We start from the raw sequence: 25,257 nt of genomic DNA on the forward strand, positions 1-25,257 counted from the left end.
TTTACTATTATTTGAAAAATTTCCATTGAAATGAATGATCAGTATGTTGAGAGACCTTTGGAAACAATGAACTATATATTGAACTTTGCTAAAGTTGCACTTGAAGAAATTAGCATACTCTTACTACTATTATCTGGTGGCTATATGTCAGGCAATAGCTGCAGTGTGGTGCTTTGGAAATTAGTTTAGGTGGGTCAAGGAGAACAGAGGTCATATCAAATACCTCACACTTGTATAAAAGTTCATCTGAGAGTCCTCAAGAACTCTTTGTGTCTTGTTTTGGGGTTTTTTTTCCAAATAGCAGTCACATTTGTACAAATCATAAGAGCAGTATAAATTTGGTTAGCTGTGGTAAACTCAAGTAGATCTCAGTCATGGACTTATTAATGTCCGTGCTATCACTTCTCTGGAAAAAAACCAACCACCAAGGCAGCAGAATATACTGCCTTCAAATTACTGCTTGTGATCATCATGTATGCTCCATTGGACTAGTGGGAACCATTTACGATTAACGAGGTAGAATCACTGCTTACATTCCTTTTCACTGTAATGTAATTTTGTAGCATATCATGCGTTTTCCTAAAAAATAAACAAGAAGGTAACTCTACGCATATCAGTATGAGTAAATTAAATGGCTAGCATCCAAAAATAGATCAAGTCAGTACTCCATTTTAGTTATATGGCACCTTATTTCTTACAGATATTTTGGAACTCAAGTGCCTTCTGTAGTAAGAAGTGGCTTTTCTTTTGGCATTTTCTGTATTAAGGAGCCTCTGTTAAACTAGTGGGTCTGCTCATATGAATACCTCTGCCCACGGGTGCTTATGCTAATATAACATTTTAGAAGTAGTAATTAGTTGAAAATGAAAAGCTAAAAAATGTCCAGAAGCCTAAATGAAAGTGACTAGAGACAGTCACTTGCCTTGTCAAATCCCCTTGATTTAGGGAGTTTCTTAGGCTCCAGTCAGGAGGCAGTGATGGCTACTGTAGAGCTCTTGCTGTGCCCTTTGTTTCTTTCCATATCAAAGAGATTCTGTGAAAAACAGGAGTGTTTTAGAACATCTTTATCTGAAGAGCCGTTACAGGTCAGATAGCGAACTTTTAATTTGCTGGTACAATGTGCAGAACTAGTAAATGGCAGCTCTTCCTGTCATCAGGAGGGACCATTTGTTCTTGGTTTTGTACACAGCCAGATATGTGCTTTATGGTGCTGAAATTTTCTGTCTTTCAACATATCACAATCTGGTGGTGAAAATTACTATTTCAAAATACATCTGCTTCTTTCCAAGCAGCAAGTAAGCTGCCAGCTAGGAAGCTGCAAGGAGACAGTTGTAGAGATAAAGGTCCTTGGCTTGTTTCTGAGATTAATTTCAATACTGCAGCACATAAAGTGCATTGTGTCAAAGTCCTTAGCATTAGCTCGAGGATGTATGCCTAAAGATACTTATTTTGAAACAGTGGTTCCAACTGAAGTATGTAATGAACTCAGCAACAAGACTGGCAGCACACTCCTCTTGTTAAGATACTAAGCAGAGAAAAGCAACTGTACTGACTTCAGAATACTTATGCAAATGAATATTTTGCTTTACACACATTTCTTCATGTACCACTGGTAGTCAGGCAGCACTGGCAGCTTTTTATTCCTTGCTTGCAGGGTTTGCTGCCATGTCACATGGTTGCTAATAGTTCTGTGGTTTTCTCTGTTACTGTAAAATGAAACACTAAGTAGGAAACTGTTGAGTACTGTGGACTTTTTCAATTTAGGCCACTGAACATGGAGTTCTAGCCATGTTTTTGGGATGGGCAGGTACAACCAAGAGTCAGACGCAAAGAGAAAGATGATGTGATCTAAGTAATGTACTAGGAAAAAAGATCTTTTCTGTGGCATTATGAATAGTTATGAATGAAGCAAAATTGGATTTGCTATAGCTCAAAAGATTCTGCACTAATTTACATATAAACTGAAAAAAGTGGTGTTGAAAATTTAATCAGGATAAGGGTACAGGAGAAAACATGTTAGATGTGGTATGTGGGATCTCAATGAGGCTTCTATGTGAAGAAGTATAATGAAGTGCATGTTTGCAAATGATATCCAAGATGCAAACCTGAGAAGGAAAGGATGAAGAAGCAAGCTTTCTGCTTTGTGGTGTCACTACACCATTATATTAGTTCCAACTATTGATGAAATCTCAACTTCAGCTTGCACAGAATTGAACTCAGAAACTCTTCTGAGCTTGATTTGGGCTTCAGTTTTAGCCTGAAAGCCAGAGCTGACGTCACCTTCAATGAATAATGAAGATCTGGAACCTTTTTGCTGTAGCTCTGTAGAAGTAAAATTCTTCAAAAGTGTTTCTTGCTACTTTTTTCTCTTTTAAAAAGTTTTCATGGTCCACTAGAGTAATAATCCTTTGTATTTTTGTTCTCTGTCTCTTTTCTCTAGTCGAGGCCTCTTGCCCTGCAGGACATTTTGTGATGCAGCAAAAGAAGGCTGTGAACCAGTCCTGGGTATGGTAAATGCTTCTTGGCCAGAATTCCTGAAGTGTTCTCAATTCCAAAACAAACCTGAAAACGATACCACTACGAGGGTATGCTTCTCACCACATCAAGAAAGAGGAAAGCAGTGTATGTTTCCATTCTTAACTGTTACACTATGTTGATGAGTTCTTATTTAATAATGTATTTTTTATTGTGTAGGAAAAGCTCTGGGATGAAAATATTATTTCTGATTCCGTAATTATGTTCCTTCACATTACTGTGTGAAAGTCAAGTTTGGTTGTAGTTTTGCTGTGCTTTAATTGTTTAGTCTGAATTTTGTCAGACTTGGATTGATTTGAGGCTTTTTTGTTTTGCATCAAAAACTCTGAGCTGTTTCAAGGAAAGAAGGTAGGAAAAAAGTAATATGCTCTTTAAAAACATTCTGCTGATGTTTTCTTTGCTAAGCTTTAGTAAATGCAGATTGTTATCTGAATCAGGAACCTGATACACAGGCCAAATTTCAAGTGTATCTCCTTTTTCCTTGCTGTAAAAGTGAGCCCAGAACTGACTGAGAGGTAAACTCAAAAATTGTGGTTTGTGTATATCCGCTCATAGAATCACAGAATCATTTAGGTTGGAAAAGACCCTTAAGATCATCCAGTCCAACCATTAACTGAGCACTGGCAAGTCTACCATCAAGCCATGTCCCTGAGCACCACATTTGCATGTCCTTTAAATACCTCCAGGGATGGTGACTCAACCACTACCCTGGGGAGCCAGTTCCAGTGCTTGAAAAACCTTTCTGTGAAGAATTTTTTCCTAATATCCCATCTAAGCCTCCCCTGGTGCAACTTGAGGCCGTTTCCTCTTGTCCTGTCACTTGTTACCTGGGAAAAGAGACTCACACCCACCTGCCTACAACTCCCTTCAGGTAGTTGTAGAGAGCCATAAGGTCTCCCCTGAGCTAAACAGGCTAAACATCCCCAGTTCCCTCAGCTGCTCCTCATAGGACTTGTGCTCCAGACCCATCACCAGCTCCGTTGCCCTTCTCTGGACACGCTCCAGCACCTCAGTGTCTGTCTTGTAGTGAGGGGCCCAACACTGAACACAGGATTCGAGGTGCGGCCTCACCAGTGCCGAGTGCATGGGAATGATCACTTCCCTAGTGCTACTGGACACACCATTTCTAATACAAGCCAGGGTGCTCTTGGCCTTCTTGCCCCCCTGGTCACGCTGCCGGCTCGTATTCAGCTGGTGGTCAACCAACACTTACAGGTCCTTTTCTGCCAGGCAGCTTTCCAACCACTTTCTAAATACAAGGCATTTGCGTTTCCTCAGAGTTGCTGCTCTTTTCTCTAGATCCAAATCTAGGTGAGATCATATCTGAGAGCAGCAAGTCTGACTCTTCTCTCATTGACCCCGTTGCTGGAGTTCTCTTGCTGGCATCTGAGACTTTACTGTTGATATGCATCATCTCATGCACCTAAGTGACAGAGGCTTGTATGGCCCATCTGTGGGTTCTGACTTTGCTAATAACTTCTGGATGACAATAAACAAGCTGAAATGATAAGGTGAAAATTGTTCTTTAGTTTTGTTCAAAAGACCTAAGAAGTTACTCAAAACTACCTTAAAAGGCCAGCGAGGTTATACAGTGTATCTTTGAACGTTAGTTAATGCTACAAGTAAAATTGCTTGTATATCCTGGGTTGTTTCCTTGCACTTTCTGAATATGCATAATGATATGACCTCAAATTAGTGGACCAAATCTTTTTTTGGGGTATGTTTTGAAGGGTCATGAAGTAAAGGAGGCTGTTGTCCATACCTGCCTTCATCTGTGGAAACATTGTAATGGCTGAGATGGGGAAATATATGACGGATTGTGTCTTGTTGAAGACATTTGAATGCCTTCCAGGAAAACTGAACACTATCCAGAAGTCTTTTGTAGGGTTTCTATGGGATTTTCAGCAAGTTACTGTAGTGAAAGCCACTGGGAGCTGTGTTTTAACCATACGATACAAGTATATGCTAAGTATGCCAAAAATTTAGGTCTAATGGATCTCTACAAATGGGAACCATGAACAAGTCATTATAAGAATGTGTATTTCTTTTTCCATGTCTCAAATTCACTTTGTAAAATGAGAATAAAACTGTCCTTTTAGCTCACAGGGATGTGTGTCGATGCCTTTGGTATCATAGTGATGAATATCATAGGAATTAGGAGGACAATAATTTTGTCTTCATGGCAAGTTCAAATAACACATAAGGTAAGAGGCTGTAGCATAAATACATAAGTATGGTAAAGGGTTGTACGCTGAACAATGAGAGTGACTAGCAAATCATTAATTGAGCACACTCATACTGAACACAAAATGAGATACGATTCTGAAAAAGCAACAGAATGTTAGAGACCTGGGTTTCGTGCATGTGTGGTACACAGACATACACAACCACTGTTGTACATATGACATAAATATGCCCATTAAATTTTGACAAATTATAGCTGGCCAAAGTGTTAAAAAGCCCCACCAAACTTTTAGATCAAGCCAGAAGATATTGCTGACTTCTGAAACTTTCATGTTTCAGAATATCTTCTTGCTAATATATATTAAATACTGCTAGAGAAGAAGTCTGTTAGAGCAGTGCCTGGCTGATGATTCTTCCATAATCTGTGTGGCAGGATTTGTATCTATCTGGTAGTAAACTGCAAAAATTACAGAGGTGCACAGTGGAAGCTTACTATTTCTCACTAGGGAAAAATATCTAGAGCCTGTTGTGAGATTCACTGCCCCTACCTGGCAGACTGTGGAGATCCAGGCTGCTTATTGGCAATTCTGACATCCTGTTGTATAAAACAAAAGGCATTTTTAATTTATTTTTTTCGTGAGCTATTGTGCATGATGCTTGGATATGAATAGTTTTCATTTAGAATGACAGACTATAGAGAATATTTTGTCTTTTTATTTCAAAGAATGGTTCTGATGTTATTCCTTTGTGACTGAAAAGGTGAATGCAGATTTACTGGGCTGTTTCTCCTATAGAAATAAATTATGCTGTAGTTGAATATTTCTTTCTGCAATTTGTATTTTTGAAAGAATTTACTTCTCTGAACACAGTAGAACCAAACAGCAGGGGTTGGTTCACCGTTCCAATCCTTTTTTACGTAGTGCTAAGCCCAGAGTGCTATTCACAGTCTTCTCAGGGCTCAGTTCCTAGAAATTGCAAGAGCATGTCCTTGGCATATGGCTACTCATGTCTCAACTTTTTGGTTTCTTTTGGGGACTAATGCCTCCAGATTACATGCAGTGAAACCCTCCCTGCCCACATAAGCCTTGCATATAATTTGTGTGATGATTTAATTCTCTTTTGGGGCTTTAGTTAGTTCTTGTATTTATCAAAAATAAGGTCTGGCTGTTATACCTGCTTGTTTTAGCACAGTATCACACAATCCCAAACAAAATTTTATCTTGATCTCTTCTGTTCGATTGTGACTAAATACTCTATGTCAGGGGTCCTCAAACGTTTTAACCAGGGGCCCAGCGCGCGGATGCAGTGGCAGGCAGCCATCTGCGGCTGCTTGGTTCCCCCCCCAACCCCCCGCGGGGGGGCAGGGGGGTTCTGTAAATAGCGGGGGCTGGATTGAGGACCCTGGGGGGGCGTATCCAGCCCGCGGGCCGTAGTTTGAGGACCACTACTCTATGTCCTCTACATTTTCTGAACTGAAAAATGCCACTCCTCCAAAAAATCCTTGAACTTCACATACCTTTCCAAGCTCTGTTGGAGAATGTATGCTTGACTGATGTTCTAGTTAGAATCCAGAGCATTTATCCTGGGAACAATTACCAACTTTCCTGAAAAATGTTTATTAGTTAGAATTGGGATTATCTAGTGGATAGATACTTGTCCATGTGTCACTGCTGCTATTTATCTCTTTGTCTAGATTTTTCCTCCACAAGCATTGCAAACTGAGTGCACGTTACCATTATGGAGAAACTACTATGACTTACATTTCTGATGTGACTGCCAATACACCGAATGTACTGGAAAATCTGAGCCATGTGCTATTATCGTAAAACCATCCGAGTGTACAGAATGAGTCACAGAGAAAAAGGTGCAGTTCTGTAGACAGGGCTGCATCAGTCAGGTTGATATCCTTTCACACAAGTGACAAGTGAATACCCAGTAAGTGAGAAAATTGGCTACTCTGAAAACAGTTTTAGGAACCCAGCTGCTGAGATCTAAGATGGATGGTTTAACTGGTTTTGCAGTTCTAATGAGTTGTGAGCATGTAAGGGAGTGAGGGGGAAGCATCATCAGTCATTCATTCCACGTGAATGAAATAATGTGTTCTAGGGGGGGGGAGAAATCTCAAAACCTTCCTGGGGGTGGCTATACATATCTTTCCTCACAGAAATGTTCCAGCTCTTTTTTTCTTTCAGCAGTCACTGTGTTTCTGTTATTTTTATTTGCTTTGGTCAGCCAACATAGTTGATGCTGTTAAAACTGTGGAGAAAAAAAGCACCTTAGCTTGAATGAAAAGTAAAGCAACACAATGAACTGATTTTACGTTAATGTGAAGGTCTCACAAAGCCCTGAAATTAATTTTCAGTTAATTTGAATGGTAAAATGATTTCAAAAGCGGCAGTGATTATGATGCTTCTGCTCTTTATTCAGCAAAAATGTGTAAGGAGGAATATGGAAATGTCAGATAATGTTCACTTTTGTATTATTACTCAAGAGGCATTATGAATGTCTGTTTCTGTATAAAAGTTATGCATAAGAGGCCTGAACTGCACTTCACAGCCATGAAGTTTCTAATAAATACTATTTAAGTTCTATAAAATACATAGTACATTAAAATTTAAATATACCATATAAATTCTATTGCATTGTTATGTTGCATATTATTTGTATCGTTTGTCCTTAAAGGTACACAAAAGTATATGACCTTTTTTTAAGTGAGAAACTGTTTCTAAATAGCTATCACTTATACCAGATATATGAAAGATATCAGTTATACCAGATCATGAAATTATTTTTAATATAGCTTTTTCCAGGAACAAATTTACAGTTTTGTCTTAGGAGATTTTATCTCTCCACAGATTTTTTGCAATGTTTCAAGTATTTAAATTTAAATATATGAAAGTACATTTTTTTCAGATAACTTTTGTTGAAAATTCTCCTGTGATCATATTTTGATTCCTATTGGAGCAAATGTTATGGATTTTAGTCCTGACTCAGCTTTAACAGAGACATTAATTTACTTTATGTGTATTCAAGTTAGTTTCTTTAAAAGTATTGCTCTTTGGTTTTTTTCTGAACAATATAACAAAGTAACTTTATCTAACAATGTAACTTTACATGCTGTAATGGTTTCTGGGTATTCTAATAATTCCTATATACTATGAATGAATATGCCTTCCTATTAGTAGTCAAACTAAATCTGTAATGAATAAAAAAGCGGAATCATGAAAAGGAATGAAAATAAGTAAGTATGTGTATGTCACACATGACATTATCAGTCGCATTAAGTTATAAGTAAACCAGAACTTTTCTGTTCTCTAAGACAAATCTTTGTGAACTTTTTACTCACTAGTTATTGCAGCCGTTCTTCAGTTGGACACAGTCTGTTAATTTTGTCCGGTTAGAAAGTTAAAGTAGTTGGTGAGCAGGAAAACCGTTGCTGATAACCTGGATAATCTGCCTTCTGGGCAAAACCATAGAAATTAGTTATTGTACATGTCGGTAAATGCCCTGCAATGTTCAAGGGCATGAAAGGGCTAAATGCATGCATAATTGGAGTGAACTATTTCAGCTGTTTGAAGGTGCCACCACAGGAGCTCTTAGACTGTTTTAAGCTGGATAAGAAGCATTTAATTGGAGCACTACATTAAGAATACTAGCAACAGTCATTAACAGTTAATGTATAACATTTTAAGATACTGCAAAACCAAACAGTGAATAGATGTATTAACACCACAACTATAGACTTCAGCAGTACATCTTTCTTATAATAGCATTGCCTTTACCCAAGTTCAGCTTTGAATTTTGCAGTAACTCAGCTGAACAGTTCACACTTTCTTCTAGTGGCTGCCATCATAGGCTATCTTGTCCTGCATAAGCTGCAATAGTGCAAATTATACAGAAAATACTCAAGAGAGTGAGAGACTAATTTTCTTAACCGAATGTGCTTAACTAATGCAGATCTTGTTTTGTTTTGTTCCAAGAATAAAACACCAATAAAAACAGTTCTGATATTCTTTTTCCACGGTACCCAGTTTATCTTCCAGGGTTTTTCACACCGGTATTAATTTAGAGAATTGTCTTTGAGGAATACCTTTGAGCAGAGATTCAAAGGCACTAAATGTGAAGCTAATTATACACATCCAATACAGAATTTATCTGAGAAAAGGAAGACATTATCCTTCTTTTGTGCCCTTGCATTCCCTTAATGCAGTAAAAAGAAGAGAGAGGTGATTTGTGTGTATGTAACATTGATACTGACCAGCTGCAAAAACAGCAATAGTGGAATAATTTTTTGAGGGAGACAAAATGTTTTTCAAGATTGTGATGGTGTTTCATGTGAGAAAACATTCACAGTTGAAAAAACTGTTTCTTTCCCCCAAGCACTCATTCTTTACTTCTGTTGACTCTGCATTATATTTTATTATATCCTTTGATTTTGATTGTTCTCCTATTCTGCCTCCGCCACCGTTTATCTCTTTCTGCCTTCTTGTTCTTTGCCTGTTTCTTTTCCAGCTTGGAGTTTCCTATGTGGCCTTTTTAGGCCACTTTACTTGAATGGAAGAGAAAGGTCTTTTGTGTTCTTTCTCCCACAGGGTTTTGCATCATAAGGAAGTAGAGAAATGGAAAATTTCCTGGGGGGAAGGAGTTGTCCACTTTCCTAATTCTGTGATCGTGATCCTAGTATCAAAACCTTCTAGGACTGATGGCTTCAAGATGCATACACCGTTCTGCAGGGTACATGGGATATAGGGAGCAGGTGATGAAAATTTGCAGGCAAGAGAATACAAAGATTCCTGTGTCCCACTGTGCTATTGTGACTGCATTGAGTCAAATGAAAAGTCCATCTATTTTGTAATGCTGACTCCAACAGCTGCCAAAACTGGATGCCCAGAGAAGAATAGGAGAACAGGGCAAGAATATGTGGCAATACTTTTCCGAAATACTACTGCATTTTCCATCTGTTTGATATTCAAGGACTTTTCTGTAATTTTTGACCCATCGTAGATTTTTTCTTCAGTTAATGCATCCCCTTTGTTTCATGGATTTTTGCACATTTTAGCATCCGTAGTATCCTATTGCAAAGTGTTACAGCTTATTTATGCATTGCATGAAGAGTACCACTTTTTGGTTGTTTTAAAGACAGTTTTATTTGATAGCTCCTACTTTTTTCGTAGCATTAGACAGTGAATGTTTTCTCCTAACTTTTTTAAAAAATAGCAGCACTTTTAATGGTCATTTTCACAGATATACAGTGCTTTATCTGTTGCTGTACCTTGAAATACAACCAGGTATCAATCTAGAGGGTGGTAGAATAATATATTTGTTTCAGTCTGTGCTGTTTGCAGCTTTCCAGGGACCTGCCCAAATAATTTTCTATAGACGGCATCCCAGTAATCTAGCTTGAAAGTACAGGACACAAATGGTCTTGGCTCGTCAGAAGCACTTTTGATAGTACACCAGATGCAGGTAAAATAAAGCACTTTTTGCCACCAATAGTGTTTAGTCAGGGATTTTGGAAGCTTTGCCAGGTTGTAAACCTTTCTGGGGAAGGCCTAAAAGCAGCAAGTTTCTCTATCAGCAAGGTTTGCTTCCATTTTCTGTGGGTGCCTTTTACTTCACCTTTATTTTTCTTCATGAGTTTGGGGGTGTGAATATTTGCATTATTATATTAATAAATCTGTGAATTATTGACAAAGGTATCATTAATTAACATTTCCCAGCACATTCCTTTATAACACCCTGACAATTTTTCATAATTTTGGCAAATTTGAGTGGAATGGTCCAACATTTTTTTACTTCAGACATCTATTTAAGGCTTTATTTCTTCTACTGCTGCTTTGTTTAGAACAGTCCAGCATTTCTGAGCATGCAGCCTGTGTTCAATAAAGTTTTATAAATAGTTGCATATCTAAATCCTCTAGTTTTCAGATCAAATATCGAAATTCAGCATTGAACAAAAGTGTTTGTTTTCCAGCATAAGACCACGCTTTTATAATTTCCATTAAAACCTGATTTTTGGAGATATGGTCAAATTGTCAACCTTCTGAAAATTTCCTGCAGAAGCATATGTTGAAAAAAATAATCCCCTGCTGTCAAAAGTTAAGAGTAAAAATGAAGGTGCTGAGAGTGTTTGCGTGTATCCATCTCCATAGTGCAGTAGAAAGGACTGCTATGTTAGGACCACATATAAAATTGGAAATCTGGGTAATTAATTGGACTTGAAAACAGTGCAAGCTGGAGCTGTTTGTCATTTTTAAAAAACACACTCTACATGTTTAGGCATGTCTGGTGCTCAGTGGTACATGACAGCATCCACAGTGCACATAGCGGTTTGGCAAATTACGAAGAATATCACATTGCTATACAGAAAGGCTGATTGTGAGCAGAAATTTTTATATTTTTTGTAGGTGCTTTAAAGGCTCATTCTTTAGTCCCAAGGGCAGATTTAATAGGTGTAATAGTCTTTTCATAACTGCCTGTTGAGGTCTCTTAAAATGGGTCATTCGCTGATGGCAGTTTTAAATAGCTTTGTTCTGTCTCAAAAATTGTATTGTTTCCATTGACATTTATCTTTCAGGTTTTCCTCTTGATCTTCTTGCATTCAGTGATGTTTCTCTGAGAGCTATCCCGATGTTCCCAAAATAGAAATATATTTCAATCCCTGTGGGAAATCTTAAATATCAGTTCATCAGTGTGAAAATGAGTTCATAAGACTCCTGCAGCATTAGCTTTGTAGTACTGAAGCTAATGATTTTTCTCCTCAAAGAGCCCAAGAAAACAGAGAAGTTTTTTCATCTTTTTATAGGTATAGAGCTAAGGCACAGATTGCCTAAATTGTCCAAGGTGATGCAGAAGGTTTGCAGCAGAGCTGGGAAGAGAACCCTTATCTGTGAAACACATAAAAGATTCCTTATTCTGTAAGAACATCTTGCCTTTCCCAGGCTTTTTTAAATGGCATTGCTTCATAGTGCTTTTATAAATCAGCTAATCTTCAACAAATAGGATCATATATGGAACTTTTGCAAGTAACAGATCTTTTTCAGTATTAAAAATCAAATTAAGCTTATGGTATTTAATAAAACAAGACATGAAATTCAGTTTTTATATAGTAAGTAATGAATTTTCCAAAGACATTTTCTGTCTGCTTCTCAACCACAAAATAATGGGGGATGTTTTATAAATCAGAAAATAGAAAAGAAAGAAGTTTAGGGAAAAGGATGATGGAGACTTGTACCACGTAAGGGAGTATTAGCTGTATTTGCAAGGGAGATTTTCCTTAAAATGAGGCAGTGGTATTTCCATCAGATTTAAAGACCAGTTATCATGAGATAGATAATACTTTGCAACTGTGAAAATCATAATATATTGACAACAGAAGGTGATTTTGCATCCTACTGAAAATCTAAATCCAGATGTCAAAACGTGACTGTTCACATTTAATGAAGAGAACAAACCAATTATTAATATTCTAATGTCTAGGAGCTGGGTTGTTTGGAGGGTGCTCAGGAAAGCATAGGTTTAAAGAAAGTGAATGCTCACTTTGCAGACGATGGCATACTTAATATGCTGTGCAGGGACAATGGGCACACATGCTTTTGTGGCGAAAGATGAGATTTTAAGGAAAAAAGTTTCCATCAAGTTTTCTTTTATGATGCACTTATTAAAATCAAAAGACATCACTAAATAATGAATTCTTGAAATTCTGTGAAACAGTATGGCTGAACAACCAAATAAGGCAGATAAAAATTGATGTAGCAGGATGGAGAGTCGTTATTTATTAGTTCGTGTTTCTCATATCTTTCTACCTTTCATCTTTTATGTCCTTAAATTGTATCTGCATGTTTTGTGAAACACTGCCAGATTTCATCAGCACCACTTTGCTTTCCATTTTGTTTCATTTTTATATTCCTGTTCTTCTGAAGACATATAAAATGAGATTACTTGTATGCTCTGAGTTACTTCACAACAGACTATTTTGTTGGAAGAGATTAAAAAAAACTTTCCCTCCTTTTGTAAGTGAAATGTTGACTCCAGAAAGAGGAGTTTAAATGGGAAATCAGCAGTGTGAGTTTAGGACTGATCTTTCATTTATGCTCAGTTTTTGCTTGCACAAGAATGTGCTTAATCAACACATTATTGTGGTTAATACTTCACTGTTAAGGATAATTCCTTATACTGGGGATTCTACTGAGCGCAGGACCAAGTAAAATGTTGACACAAACACCATCATAGTCATTGATTTATTAATGGGTTAATCTGAAATTTATGTTGTGTGTTACCGTTGTGCTATCATTTACTGCAGTGCCAAACTGAGGTCATAAAAGCCCATGCTACTGAAAATTCTATCATTAGATATTTGGTAATTTTCCCTTAATTTAATTTTAAACTGTATCCTGAATGAATATACTTTTTCATGGATATGTTACGAGGAGTACAAATTTATGATGCAGATATTCAATATGTACTTTTTTGCTTTTGGCATGTAGATGACAAATACATTTTCCAGACTTTGTTAAGTATGAGGTTCAGAGAATAAAGGGAGAAGAAATAGGAACTGAATTCTCATATAGGAATAGGAAAAATGCAAGTTTAGGTATTTTATGATGAGAAATATGGAGCTATGTTGCAATCAGATGCAAAATTACTTCAATGGCGGAAGAGATTCTGTAGCTGCTGCTGCTGAAACTGATGTGTTTTCATACCTGTGATCTGCATTGTGGTAAAGTTTGAAAGCTACAGTTAGAGACCTTTATTGTTCTTGGCAAACTTGGATACAAAGTTTGAATTGCAACGGAATTTCTAAAAGTAGAATTTTGAACTTTCACGAGATTTTATTGTTTGAACTTGCTGTTCTCACACAGAGATACATTTAACAACTTTACACTAGCAAAGTGACAGGATTGTTTTCCTCCATATCTGAAAGCTATTTCTCATTTCAGTTATGTATGCTTAAAGTAAAGTTATTGGGGTTGTTTTGCTGATATTTTAATGAAGGTGAAACTTTTTTGGTTTGTTTAGCTTGGTTGAGTAGCCTGACTGTTACCCGTGGCTTTTGAAAACAAAAAGCAAACCAAAACCAAAACAATAAACCAACAATCAGGTTCTGAAGGAAATAATTGCTTTTCTACTGGGCTTGTTTACTTCGTGTCCCCATGTAATTTTCACTTGATGTCTTTCCCCACCTGTATGGTTTACAGGGATTTTTCTCAGCCGATGTTATTTAAAGCAAATGCTTGGAAGTTTGGCCTCTATTGTGTGGACTAAGGTGTAAACAAATTAATGGTGATTTGCATCTCTATATTTTAAGTGCCTTGAAGGACCTGAATGGGAAAGTGTTACCTCTCTCTGAACATAATGTCCCTGCATATCTCCTGTGAGATACCTAACGCTCTAGGGTTTGGGTTTTTTTCTCTTTAGGTATCTCAATTCCCCATATATTGAATTGCAACGATGACCATGTTCTAGTGTTCAGGGACTTATAAGAATGTTTGAGGAATCCTTCTGCTCTAGAAAGGTGTCTGTGCTATGATACTCTTAAGTCTCAACCTGATAATCTTTTGCCTGAACACCTAGGCTGAGAAGATCCATCTGTTGTGACTTTGGCTGGGTATTTAATCTGATGCATCTATTTAATGGGGAAAAAAAGAGCTTGCTTCATCCCATCCTAAGGTCCATTTTTAGCAGTTGCCCCGTACAGATGCTTTTTAGAGGTAATAGTAGATTTAACCTCACTGATTAACTCAGCCTAGATACCTGTTTTTGAAATAAGAAAAGTTATATGAAAATGCCAGTTTCCACTTGCTTGAATTTGAGTAATTTGGGGTTTGTTGATTAAGTGCATCAATTAAGACTCATTACCCTATCTTTAATTTCTGCTTATTTCTTCTTGACCTGAAAAGTTTAACATGTGTTCTTTCTTGTCTTCTCTTTTTCAGCACTGTGTGGAGGTGAGGAGAGTTTCTTGTGTGCCAGTGGGATCTGCATCCCAGGGAGACTGCAATGTAATGGCTACAATGACTGTGATGATTGGAGTGATGAAGTCCATTGCAGTAAGTTTCTTAGACCTTGCAGTGTTCTGTTGAAGCACTGAATCCATTCAGGGAAACCTGAAAACTAAAGGCTATTGATACAGGGTAGGAGCTTTGCATAGTATTTGTGTATATTGACATTTGAACTCTCTGAGCTGCCATTGAATGTGTTTACTTTTGTTCACTCTGGCCACAGCATGTGCTTTGATCTATCAAATTTCTTAAGTGGAAGAACTGCAAGGAGCCATGTGGAAAGCAGAAGTATTTTGGAGCATTTCTTTTTTAATGGATCAATAACATGCAAAAGAAGACCACTTCTGATAATAAACAGAAGACTGTTACTAGTATCTTTTTCCTAGTCCTTGGAATTGATTTTACAGCAGACGCAAACCCACCTGTTTAGAAAAGTTCTCTTGGCCTCAACTGTGGATGTGGTTCATTTAAATAAATCCAGTATATGGTGCTGTAGAAAAGAAAAGATGAATATACATGCTTAATATCCTGATTTCTTATTTATTTCTCTATGGTAGTGTGTATCTTTAGAGCTCCTATGTGTTTATCTCTGTTGACAAAAACTTCATTGGACTACTAACACCTTTAGAAAAGCTAAGCAAATGTACAGTAGGAAAACAATGAAAAAGAAAAAAGGAAAATGTGGAACAATGACTAAATAGGGACTACAGTAGGACATGATACCACAAAACAGGGGGGCTGTGCATACAGACTTTGGAAAATGCCAGACCCAGGGTTGAGTTCCAGACTGTGCAGTTTAGACTACCCTCAAAAGATTTCTTCTTATTAGTGATTTAAGAGCCTGGGCATTCCAAGATTCACAAAGTTGCTTTTAAGGAAGTTGCTGATAGATTTTATCTGCGATACTCCAAGGAATAAATGATGACTGCAATTTCCTCCTGGTCTCAATACGAATGAGGCTAAAGCTTGCTTTTCCTTTAATAGCCTACAATTTATTTAATGGAAGTTGATACAATTTCTGTTACATAGAATATTGTATATTTTTATCTTTGGATTTTTCCTTTAGTTTTTAATGTAAGCTAAAAAATTTAAAAATGCCTATGAGACTGTGGCTCTCAAGTTCCATTACAAATGGGAAAAAAATAAATTAGTAATATAAGAATAAAAATACTACGTCTTGAAAAAACAAGCATTATACATTTCATGAGTTAAGATTACCTTTAAAAGAAAGCCTGTCTGTTAAATGATACAGTGTTTATAGGTAGAGGATGACTTTTATTAGGAGACTCGGTAAAAGTTGGGGAGAGTGGGTGGAGATGAAATAAGACCTTCTAGAATTATACAGCAGATATAGCAAAACTGAAGGAGGACTTATTTGGCTGAAAGTTTGTCTGATAAAGGATGTTGTGTTTCCTGCAGTCCTTGTCCCTTTCAAATTTTTAAGTAACCTCATACAATCATAGGATAATTTAGGTTGGAACGGGCTTTTAAAGGTCATCTAGTCCAACCTCCCTGTCATGAGCAGGGACATCTTCAACTAAATCAGGTTGCCTAGAGTCCTGTCCAACCTGACCTTAAATGTTTCCAGGGATGGGGCATCTACCTCCTCTCTGGTCAACCTCATAATAAAAAAATTCTTCCTTATATCTAGTCTAAACATATGCTTTTTTAGTTTAAAACCATTACCCCTTGTCCTGTCACAAAACACAAAAAGCCTGTTCCCATCTTTCTTATAAGCCTCCTTTAAGTATTGAAAGGCTGCAATAAGGTCTCCCTGGAGCCTTCTCTTCTCCAGGCTGAAAAAACCCAACTCTCTCAGCCTTTCCTCATAGGAGAGGTGTTCCAACCCTCTGATCGTTTTTGTGGCCCTCCTCTGGATCCATTCCAACAGGTCCATGTCTTTCCTGTGCTGAGGACTCCAGAGCTGGGGGCAGTGCTCCAGGTGGGGTCTTACCAGAGCGGAGTAGAGGGGCAGAATCACCTGCCTTGACCTCCTGGCTATGCTTCTTTTGATGTAGCCCAGGATACAGTTGGCCTTCCACGCTGTGAGTACACATTGCCAGCTCATGTCCGGCTTTTCATCCACCAGTACCCCCAAGTCCTTCTTGGCAGGCTCAATCCCTTCATCCCCCAGCCTGTATTGATACTGGAAGTTGCCCTAACCCAGGTGGAGGACCTTGCACTTGGCCTTGTTGAACCTCATGAGAACCTTCCTGTCCTCCATATGCCTCAGTATAACTTCTAGGAGGATCTGTTCCATGATCTTCCTAGGCATGGAGATGAGGCTGACAGGTTGATAGTTCACAGGGTTCACCTTTCTGCCATTTTTAAAAATGGGTGCAATTTTCCCCCTTTTTCCAGTTGCCAGGGACTTCACCTGACTGCCATGACTTTTCAAGTATCATGGAGTGGAGATGCATTCTGCATCAGCCAATTCCCTCAGGACTGTGGGGTGCATCCTGTCAGGTCCCATAGACTCATGTATGTTCATGTTCCTCAGGTGGTCACAAACCTGATCTTCTCTTACAGTGGGAGGGATTTAGTCAGTCCCTGTCTTGTGGTCCATCAACTCCAGCGGTGTGGGAAGAGAAGTTGCCAGTGAAGACTAAGGCAGGAAAGTCGAGTACCTCAGCCTTCTCCTTATCCGTTGTTACTTCTTTGTCATTGGTGTTCATCGGGGAGTGTGCTTTCTTTGACTTTCTTTTCTACCTGACATACCTATGGAAGCTCTCCTTATTCTTTGCATCCCTTGCCCAGTTCAGCGCCAGCTGTGCCTTGGCCTTCCTGACCCCATCCCTACACAAACAGGCCATGTCCCTATACTCTTCCCAGGATACCTGTCCCTGCTTCCACTGCCTGTGCATATCCTTCTTGCCCTTTAGTTTGACCAGCTGTAGCTGGAGTAAGAAAGATTTGTCAATAGGCTCCCCTTGATCAGGCAGCCTGTAGTAGACACCAACCACAAAGTTCCATTTGTTGCCTTGGTCTCTAATTCTTATTCATAAGCTTTCAGCCCGCTCTTGGCTATTCTTCAGAGACAACTCTTCACAATTTAACCATTTCTTGATGTAGAGGGCAGTGCCTCTGCCACCGCTTCCTCCCCTGTCCTTTCTGAATAGCCTGTAGCCACTGATAGCCACTGCACTCCAGTCGTGCATTTGTCCCACCAAATTTCAGTAATGGCAACTAGGTTCTAGCAGCATGGTGGCTTCCAGCTTCTGCTTATTGCCCATGCTGTGTGCATTGCTGTAGAGGCACTTCAGCTGTGCTGTTGGCCCTGTCACCTTCTTGGTCACACCTTAATTCCTTTGAGGTATTTCACCAGTGTTCCCCTGTTGGTTCCTATTACATCAGGAACCCCCTGGCTCATCTGTGTAAGACTTCAGGTGTGCTCCAGTGTACCCAGCACATCTCAGAGCAACAGGCTGAGGGGCCTCACTAGCACCCCATCCCTCTAACCTTGGTGTGTCATCACCACAGCTTGTCATGGGCAAGCCTGATACTATCCCCCTCCCCCTTCAAGTCTAGTTAAAAGCTCCGTCAATGAGCCCCACTAGCATGTGAGCAATGTCCCTCTCCCTGCTTCCAGAAAGGTGAATCCTGTCCAACCCCAGCAGGCCTGGTGCCACGTAGTCCACCTCATTATCAAAAAACCTAAAATTGTGCTGGTGACACCAGCCATAGAACTATGTATGGGTCGTTCTGTTTCTTCTGGTGTCGCTGCCTGCAGCTGGAAGGATAGAGGAAAAAACTACCTGTGCTCCAGATTTCCTTACCAACCGTCCCAAGGCCCTGAAGTCTCTTTTTATTGCCCTTGGATTGCACATTGTGGCTTCATCGCTAACCACATGGAAGAGCAGTAATGCATAATGGTCTGAGGGCTGTACCAGGCTGGGAAGTTTCCTAGTGATGTCCTTAACCTGGGCCCAGGGAGGCAGCAGACTTCCCTAAGAGGACAGTCTGTCCAGCATATTGGATCCTCTGATCCCCTCAGAAGGGAGTCACCTACAACTGTAACTTGTCTTTTCTGCCTCATGGCATTGGTCATGATAGGGTGGGTAGGCTTTTCTGACCTTGGTGACACCTCTGATGTAGATGGACCATCATCTACATCATCCATTGGCTGGCCTTCTGCATCCAGAGCCTCATACCTGTTGTACAGAGGTACCTGGGAAGGCGAAGTGGGCAAGGAGTGGGGTCACCTGATGCCCCAAGTATGGACTTGCCTCCATTCACTCCTTTCTTTTAAGCTTCTGCCTGGTGAGGGGAGGATACAGGATCCCCTTGATCTTGTTTTTTTCTGGTGGATGTTCCTCTTTCTGTCTCAGGTCAGAGCATGGTTCCACCAGTCTATCTCTTTATCGGACTGCCTGATGCTCCTTAACCTTCCTACTTCCTCTCATAGACCTGCCACCAGGCTGAGCAGATCATCCAGTTGATCACACCTCACACAGCTGTTCTCACTACTGCTGTGCACTACCAGTGAAAGGCTCTGGCAAGCCCTGCAGTGTGAGGCCTGGATGACTCTGTGTTTTCCTGGGAGCTCTGTCTGGGTTGCCACATTCACTCTGGCGAGTGCAGAGGACATAGGTTTCTGCTGGGTGGGTACCATAGCTAAGATCCTTCTGAGAAGGTGATGACCACTAACTGAACTCACCTCTTGAGCTGGTAGGGTGATGACACCCTGCCATGCAAACTCCTGCGTCATGCTCTGGTTGCTCATGCTCCGTAGGTTGCTTTTTGTAGGTGTGGGGTGGCCGTGGTTGCCGTGGCAATGCCCAAGCCTCAGCCAGCATCTCTCCTGAGTGTTGCTGGCTCCTGTCAGGTGTGTCTGCTTCCCTTGTCTTTCCCTGCCTCAGGCTCAAAAGCAGGGTATGGGAGTCTTGATTTTGCTCTTAGAAGCTTCTGCTCCACCTAATAGCCACATCAGGTGCTCAAGACTGTCCTAGTAATCTAGCGAATGAAACCCACAACCTTTCTTGAGAGCTTTAAGTGTGTAAATTAATTAAACATTTTGGTCCATATGTGTAACCATAGCACTTTCTCTTCATGGTATTGATCAAAAAAGCAACTGGCGGGAACAGAATAAAAATGTCTAAAAACTTCTTTTGATTTTTCTTGCTCTTCTGTATTAGATTCTAATAAACTGTTACACATTGAGTATTAATGCAGACCTTAAATTTTAGAGTTTCTTCAGCTAATCTTGTTTTAGTCAATACATTCCAGTTACGTGAATGTTCTAATGTCATGTTAACATTTTTTACATTACAAAAATTTCTTTTGTAGACTGCAGTGATGATGTATTTCGTTGCAACACAGGAAAATGCCTAAATTATACCTTTGTTTGTGATGGATATGATGACTGTGGAGACCTTAGTGATGAACAAAACTGTGGTAAATGGGGTTTTTTTCTTTTCTAAAGTCTTTAAGATAGCAGTATTAAGCCAGTAAACTTTTTCCTTAAACTACTAGAAGAATAATATATCCTGCTGTTATTCTTTTTGGGCAAAGTAAAAACCGGTCACAAATTCTGTACCCAATTTGAAAAGGTTTAGAGGATAGTTTTGAGTTAATTGAAATTTTGAAGGTAGTAGTATTTTGAAGAAATAAAAAAAATTTGCAATTTGTTTTAAACTAATTCAAGATGTTATGATTGCTTTCTTGCTGACTTGGCTGAATTTAACTGAGATTAAAGCAAACATAAGAGACTACACACTGGTTATGCCAACTGTTTCATAGCTGAACTGTTTCTGCATAAGCTTCATAGTGAGCTTGTATGTTTTGATGATCAAATTCTGTTTCTTTCAAATTCTGTTTCTTTTGAATTCTGTTTTCAATCAATTTCATATGTTCTGCCTCCATATACTTGTCTTTCTACTTACACTTAACTTTCATAGGAAAAAAATGAAGTTTTGCCATAAAAAAGAATAGTTTTCACATGTAAATATTAGAAAACTTTGAAAGCCTTATTTTTTCTGTATTTTGGTTCTGATACTACACCTGAGAAAAATTAAGTACTATAAAATAATTCGTAAAAAATTTAAATATTATTTATCTTTTTGTTTGTTTGTTTTTTCTTTTGATTTTCTAAGGGAAAGCACAGAGAATTTCAAAACTAAAAGTCAGGGCCCAATTTTTTCTGGGGTTTGTTTTATATTTTTCCTCTAAATTAAACATACTCTAAGATCTTTTACTACTTCTTGGCAGTTTTGGTTATTTTGATTTTTTTTTCATAAACTATCTCCAGTTAAAGATTTTTCTAAACATTTATCTGACTCCTACCATTCCTATCTTGAGATATTTTTTCTATGCAAAATTTAAGATCTAACTGTTTGTGCAGGCTATAAATAGATTTCATAGCAGATTTGGCAGACTGAACTGTGCCTACAGCCCTATTTATTTTGGTGTAACATCAGCTTGCTCAACAGAATGCTTTTCTTTATTTGTGGAAGTATTTGGGTAGAAAGGGTAAGACAGAGAATTAAATAATTTCTTTGTAGATCATTCTTATGGAAAATTGTAAGTGTATGCAAAAACCAGTTTCTGATTAAGTGCCAAATACAGCAGTTGAGAAACTTTTTTTTCTTCTAATTAAAAGATAAACATAGGGAATAATTTCCTGTGATGGCAACTGAAAACATTGGCTAACTGAAAATCATTCCATGAGATGGGAAGCCAGAAGATCTTTTAATCTGCTTAACAAATCTAAGAAAGTTGTTTAGTTGCAAATAGAAACAACTGTGCATTTGAGAGAATTCAGAACATATGTAACTACCACCTGCAAAAAAATCTGCAGGTACAAAAAATCTCTTATTGTAATTTAGTAATGCCAAATTAGTAAGAAATATTAGTTTATAGGCATAGAACAATTGATCAATAATATAAAATATACCAATGTTAATTTATAATCCTTTTTTTTTTTGGTCCTCATATTTACATTTTATTTAGATTGTAATCCAGTGACACATCATCAGTGTGGAGATGGGAGATGTATAACAGCTGATTGGGTATGTGATGGTGACCATGACTGTATAGACAAATCAGATGAAATCAATTGCTGTAAGTTCCCTTAATCTCTAAATTTTTCTTCCTTTAAAAATAAGAAACAAAATGTAAGATAAGTAGTATACTTACTGATTGCTTGTAAGACAAATCTATAAGCTCATTTGATTTTACAGGTTTGTACTTGACAAATTTCCCTTCTGGTAGACAGCTGCAGCAAATTAAACATTTATTGAGAAGTACCAGCATTGCCATGTGTTTCAGTTTCTTGTTAATTACAGAATTAGCTTTCTTTAATTGTAATGTTCCCATTAAAGGGTAATGAATGAATGTATATAACCTCTTAAACTGGTGGCATTCTGGGTTTGTGACAGTTTTTTGATGTGCTTGTATGTAACCTATCGCACCTTGCTAGAGTTTGGGCTCCAGTGATGATGGTGTATATCTGCAAATCAACTATAGTAGAATATTGCTGAGTTCCAAAATCAAGTCTTGGGAACTAGTGCATGTTTTAATGTGGTTAAGGTTCTCATAAGACATAGGCTTATGCTGCATTGCTTCTTGCTGCCGTTCAGTGCTTGACCTTGCAACCACTACCCTACAATCTTCCTGACATCTAAGAACCTAATCTGAAGAAAGGAATGTAAGTAAGTGGGTAAAGAAAAGGTAACAGTTTTTATATGAGTAAAAATGATGTGGTTTATTCTTGGAAAAGCTGTCCTCCATCTCAGCCTGTTGCTAATACCTGGCGTGTTTAGTTTCAGTCCGTGTAGTTAAAGATCAGCACAGCTATAGGCAGTGGAAAACATAGCCCATGTATAATGAAAAATGTCTAGTGATCTTCAGTGCTAAGCAGTATTATCAGGTCCTCCTAAAATAAGTTCAAGATGATGTTCAAAAGTAATTAACACCTTCATTAACCTAAACTGATCAGAAGATATGTATTTTTTTTTTCTCTAGCGTGTCATAGTCAGGGTCTGGTGGAGTGCAGAAATGGGCAGTGCATTCCTAGTGCATTCCAGTGTGATGGAGATAATGACTGTAAAGATGGAAGTGATGAAGAAAACTGCAGTGAAAGTAAGGATATCCCTTATTTTGCTCTTGTTACTGAACCTACCATTGACTGCTTTGTTCTGAAATGCTTTTAGCTAAAGCTGTCTGAAAAATTTGCTTTCTTTACCTTTCAAATAACACGTTCTAAGACAGGTTGGTGCCCGCTTTCACACAGGAATTTGTAAATAGAGTTTTGTTGGTCCTTAAAAATATATAAATTTAAAAGAAATGGAGGTGATATTTAGCATAGTATTGGAATACCTGACATGATCATCTGTTACTTGAAAAAGATTAATAGATATTCAGATTATCTGCAGCAATTAGAAGTTACTATCACAGGAATTGATGTTGCTTGAGCAGGAATTTTCTCATGAAAAACCTTTTTTCATCAGAACTTGGGAATCAGAGAAAGAATGTTAGCATAAGTAAATTAATGATTTAGTGTGACTAAGGGAAAATATATGAGAACATAATTTTCACATCTACTTAGTAGCTGTCACATGATGGATTGCATGAAAGAAAAGGAAAACAGGCAGGTTCTTGAGGCCTGGAACATGGTTTCCTGAAGACTTGTATTTTGACACTCAGAAAGAAATGTCATGTTGTGGTGGTTTCTGCATCTGAAGGTATTTTTCACATGTAATTCTCTTGTTTCTGACAAGGTACAGGTTCAGACTGCAGCCTTTCCTTCAATGTGAGAACTATTAATGTCTTTCTCTTATGAATGTTATTTTAAAGAAATTAAAGTAATTCATTTTGTTTAGAAAACTCTAGTGCTGCCAGATGTAGTGATAATTAGACAACCTATTCAAAAGTAATTAGAGTAGAAGAGACCTGATATCATAAGATAAATACACAGTGTGATTATATAAGCCTCATTTCTTTAGGAAACCAATTTAGAAGAAAACCTTTCATAAGCATGTCCACTCACTCCCTTCTTTTCATATTAAGTTCTGAGGATCTTCCTGTTCCAATTTAAACATCTGTATTCAAAAAAATAGCTGAGAAGTTGAAATACAGAAATTACTATTATTCTTCGTTGCAATTAATGTTGGTGTTGTAAAAAGGTCTTGCATGAAATTTCTTCTAGTACTGACCGTGCAAATCTAAAAACCAAGGATCAGATCTTGTCCTTAATTCTGACTGTGCAATCTCACAAAATGCTGTTTTTATTCTTCGTCTTTCCTGATATTCAGCCTCAGTCTTACTCTATGAATTCTGTGATCTTCCATTTCTCTTGCTGAAAATGAAACTATCATTTTTAATATAGAAGAGGTGAAGTAGCAGAATGGGATAAATTGAAAAGTACAGAACTATTTAGAGCATTCTATAAGCAACCATTTCAACTTTTAAAATTCATTCAACTTAAGCCTTGTAAATTTGTTTATCACTAGTAAAAGAGAATTTCACTGAAAACTTTGATGCGTGATCTGGGCTAGAAGTCAGTGATGTTTTTGTTTTTCACTGCTTCTTGCCTTTGTGGATGTTGAAGAAATGCTTAAAAATCTCTTTTTGGTAAGACGAACAGATAAGATTCAAGGATACTAAATGCAGAGGAGTAGGGTGGGATGATAATTACGTAGTCAGTGATCTCTCTATATGCTAAAAGATTTTTTCACTTAGTGTTAAACTACAAACTTTTAAATATATAAGTTTTCATTGTTCTTCTTATTCATTCTTCAATGTGCAAAATAGTATTTTGAAATACTGTGTAGAGCAAAATTCTTCCTTTATGCAACCATATCCTGTCTATCCCAAATTCACATAAGAATGTGTAGGCAGAGTTTGGATGTCATTTGGATTATTCCTCCTTAGTTCCTGGTAAAGCCCATATAATAGTAAAGCAGAATTCTTGTTTGTAACTTTCTTTTGTATTTCTTATGGATGTTGTTGAGTTCAGCAGCTAAGAAAATGTAATAGGACATACACTTAATACAAGGACTTCCGTGCTCTACAAATCAAACAATTTAGCTATGCCTAGGAGAGACAATGAAGTTAGGACTGAAGTGATCTGGAATATTGGTTTTGTTACAAACACAGTAAATATATGAAATCAGCATAGAAATTTGAGGTCAAGATGGAGTGATGTGCCACTTGCCTATATAAAGATATAGGGACCTTGTGTAATAGTACAAGTTTACACATATAGGGATTACAAATGACCATTGTTTCATCTATATATCTGAATGCAAAAAACGGTCTCTTTTGCTACCTTAATGAAATTTAAGGTATGGCATCTATTAACATTACTGCTGCCATTTTGTGACAAGTCTAATACAGATGTACTCACAGCTGGTTCTGTGATCTTGTCACAAGACAGGGTAGAGTGTGTTTATAGAAATTCAGCCCTGACTGTGCTAGGATCAAAACAATCTACGTAGCACAGAGATTTTTAAAGAGTTGAGAAACTCTTCCAGTGTGGGTAAGAATAAATTGGAACAAACTTTAAAAATTAATTTTAATTTAAAGATTTCTGATAGCT

At 37.9% G+C, this 25,257-nt stretch overlaps 1 protein-coding gene across 1 annotated transcript in view; it reads left to right on the plus strand.

Moving 5' to 3' along the window:
• The window catches only part of CORIN (corin, serine peptidase), a 149,301-nt gene that overhangs the window by 73,764 nt on the left and 50,280 nt on the right, over window positions 1–25,257 (plus strand). Inside the window, exons 5-9 of the mRNA XM_056357089.1 lie at window positions 2,441–2,622; window positions 14,655–14,768; window positions 20,007–20,114; window positions 21,669–21,779; window positions 22,683–22,799. Coding sequence (XP_056213064.1) covers window positions 2,441–2,622; window positions 14,655–14,768; window positions 20,007–20,114; window positions 21,669–21,779; window positions 22,683–22,799 — 632 coding nt within the window. The remainder of the gene's footprint in view (window positions 1–2,440; window positions 2,623–14,654; window positions 14,769–20,006; window positions 20,115–21,668; window positions 21,780–22,682; window positions 22,800–25,257) is intronic.

Source organism: Falco biarmicus, chromosome 1, assembly GCF_023638135.1.
Source record: "Falco biarmicus isolate bFalBia1 chromosome 1, bFalBia1.pri, whole genome shotgun sequence".
Classification (NCBI taxonomy): domain Eukaryota; kingdom Metazoa; phylum Chordata; class Aves; order Falconiformes; family Falconidae; genus Falco; species Falco biarmicus.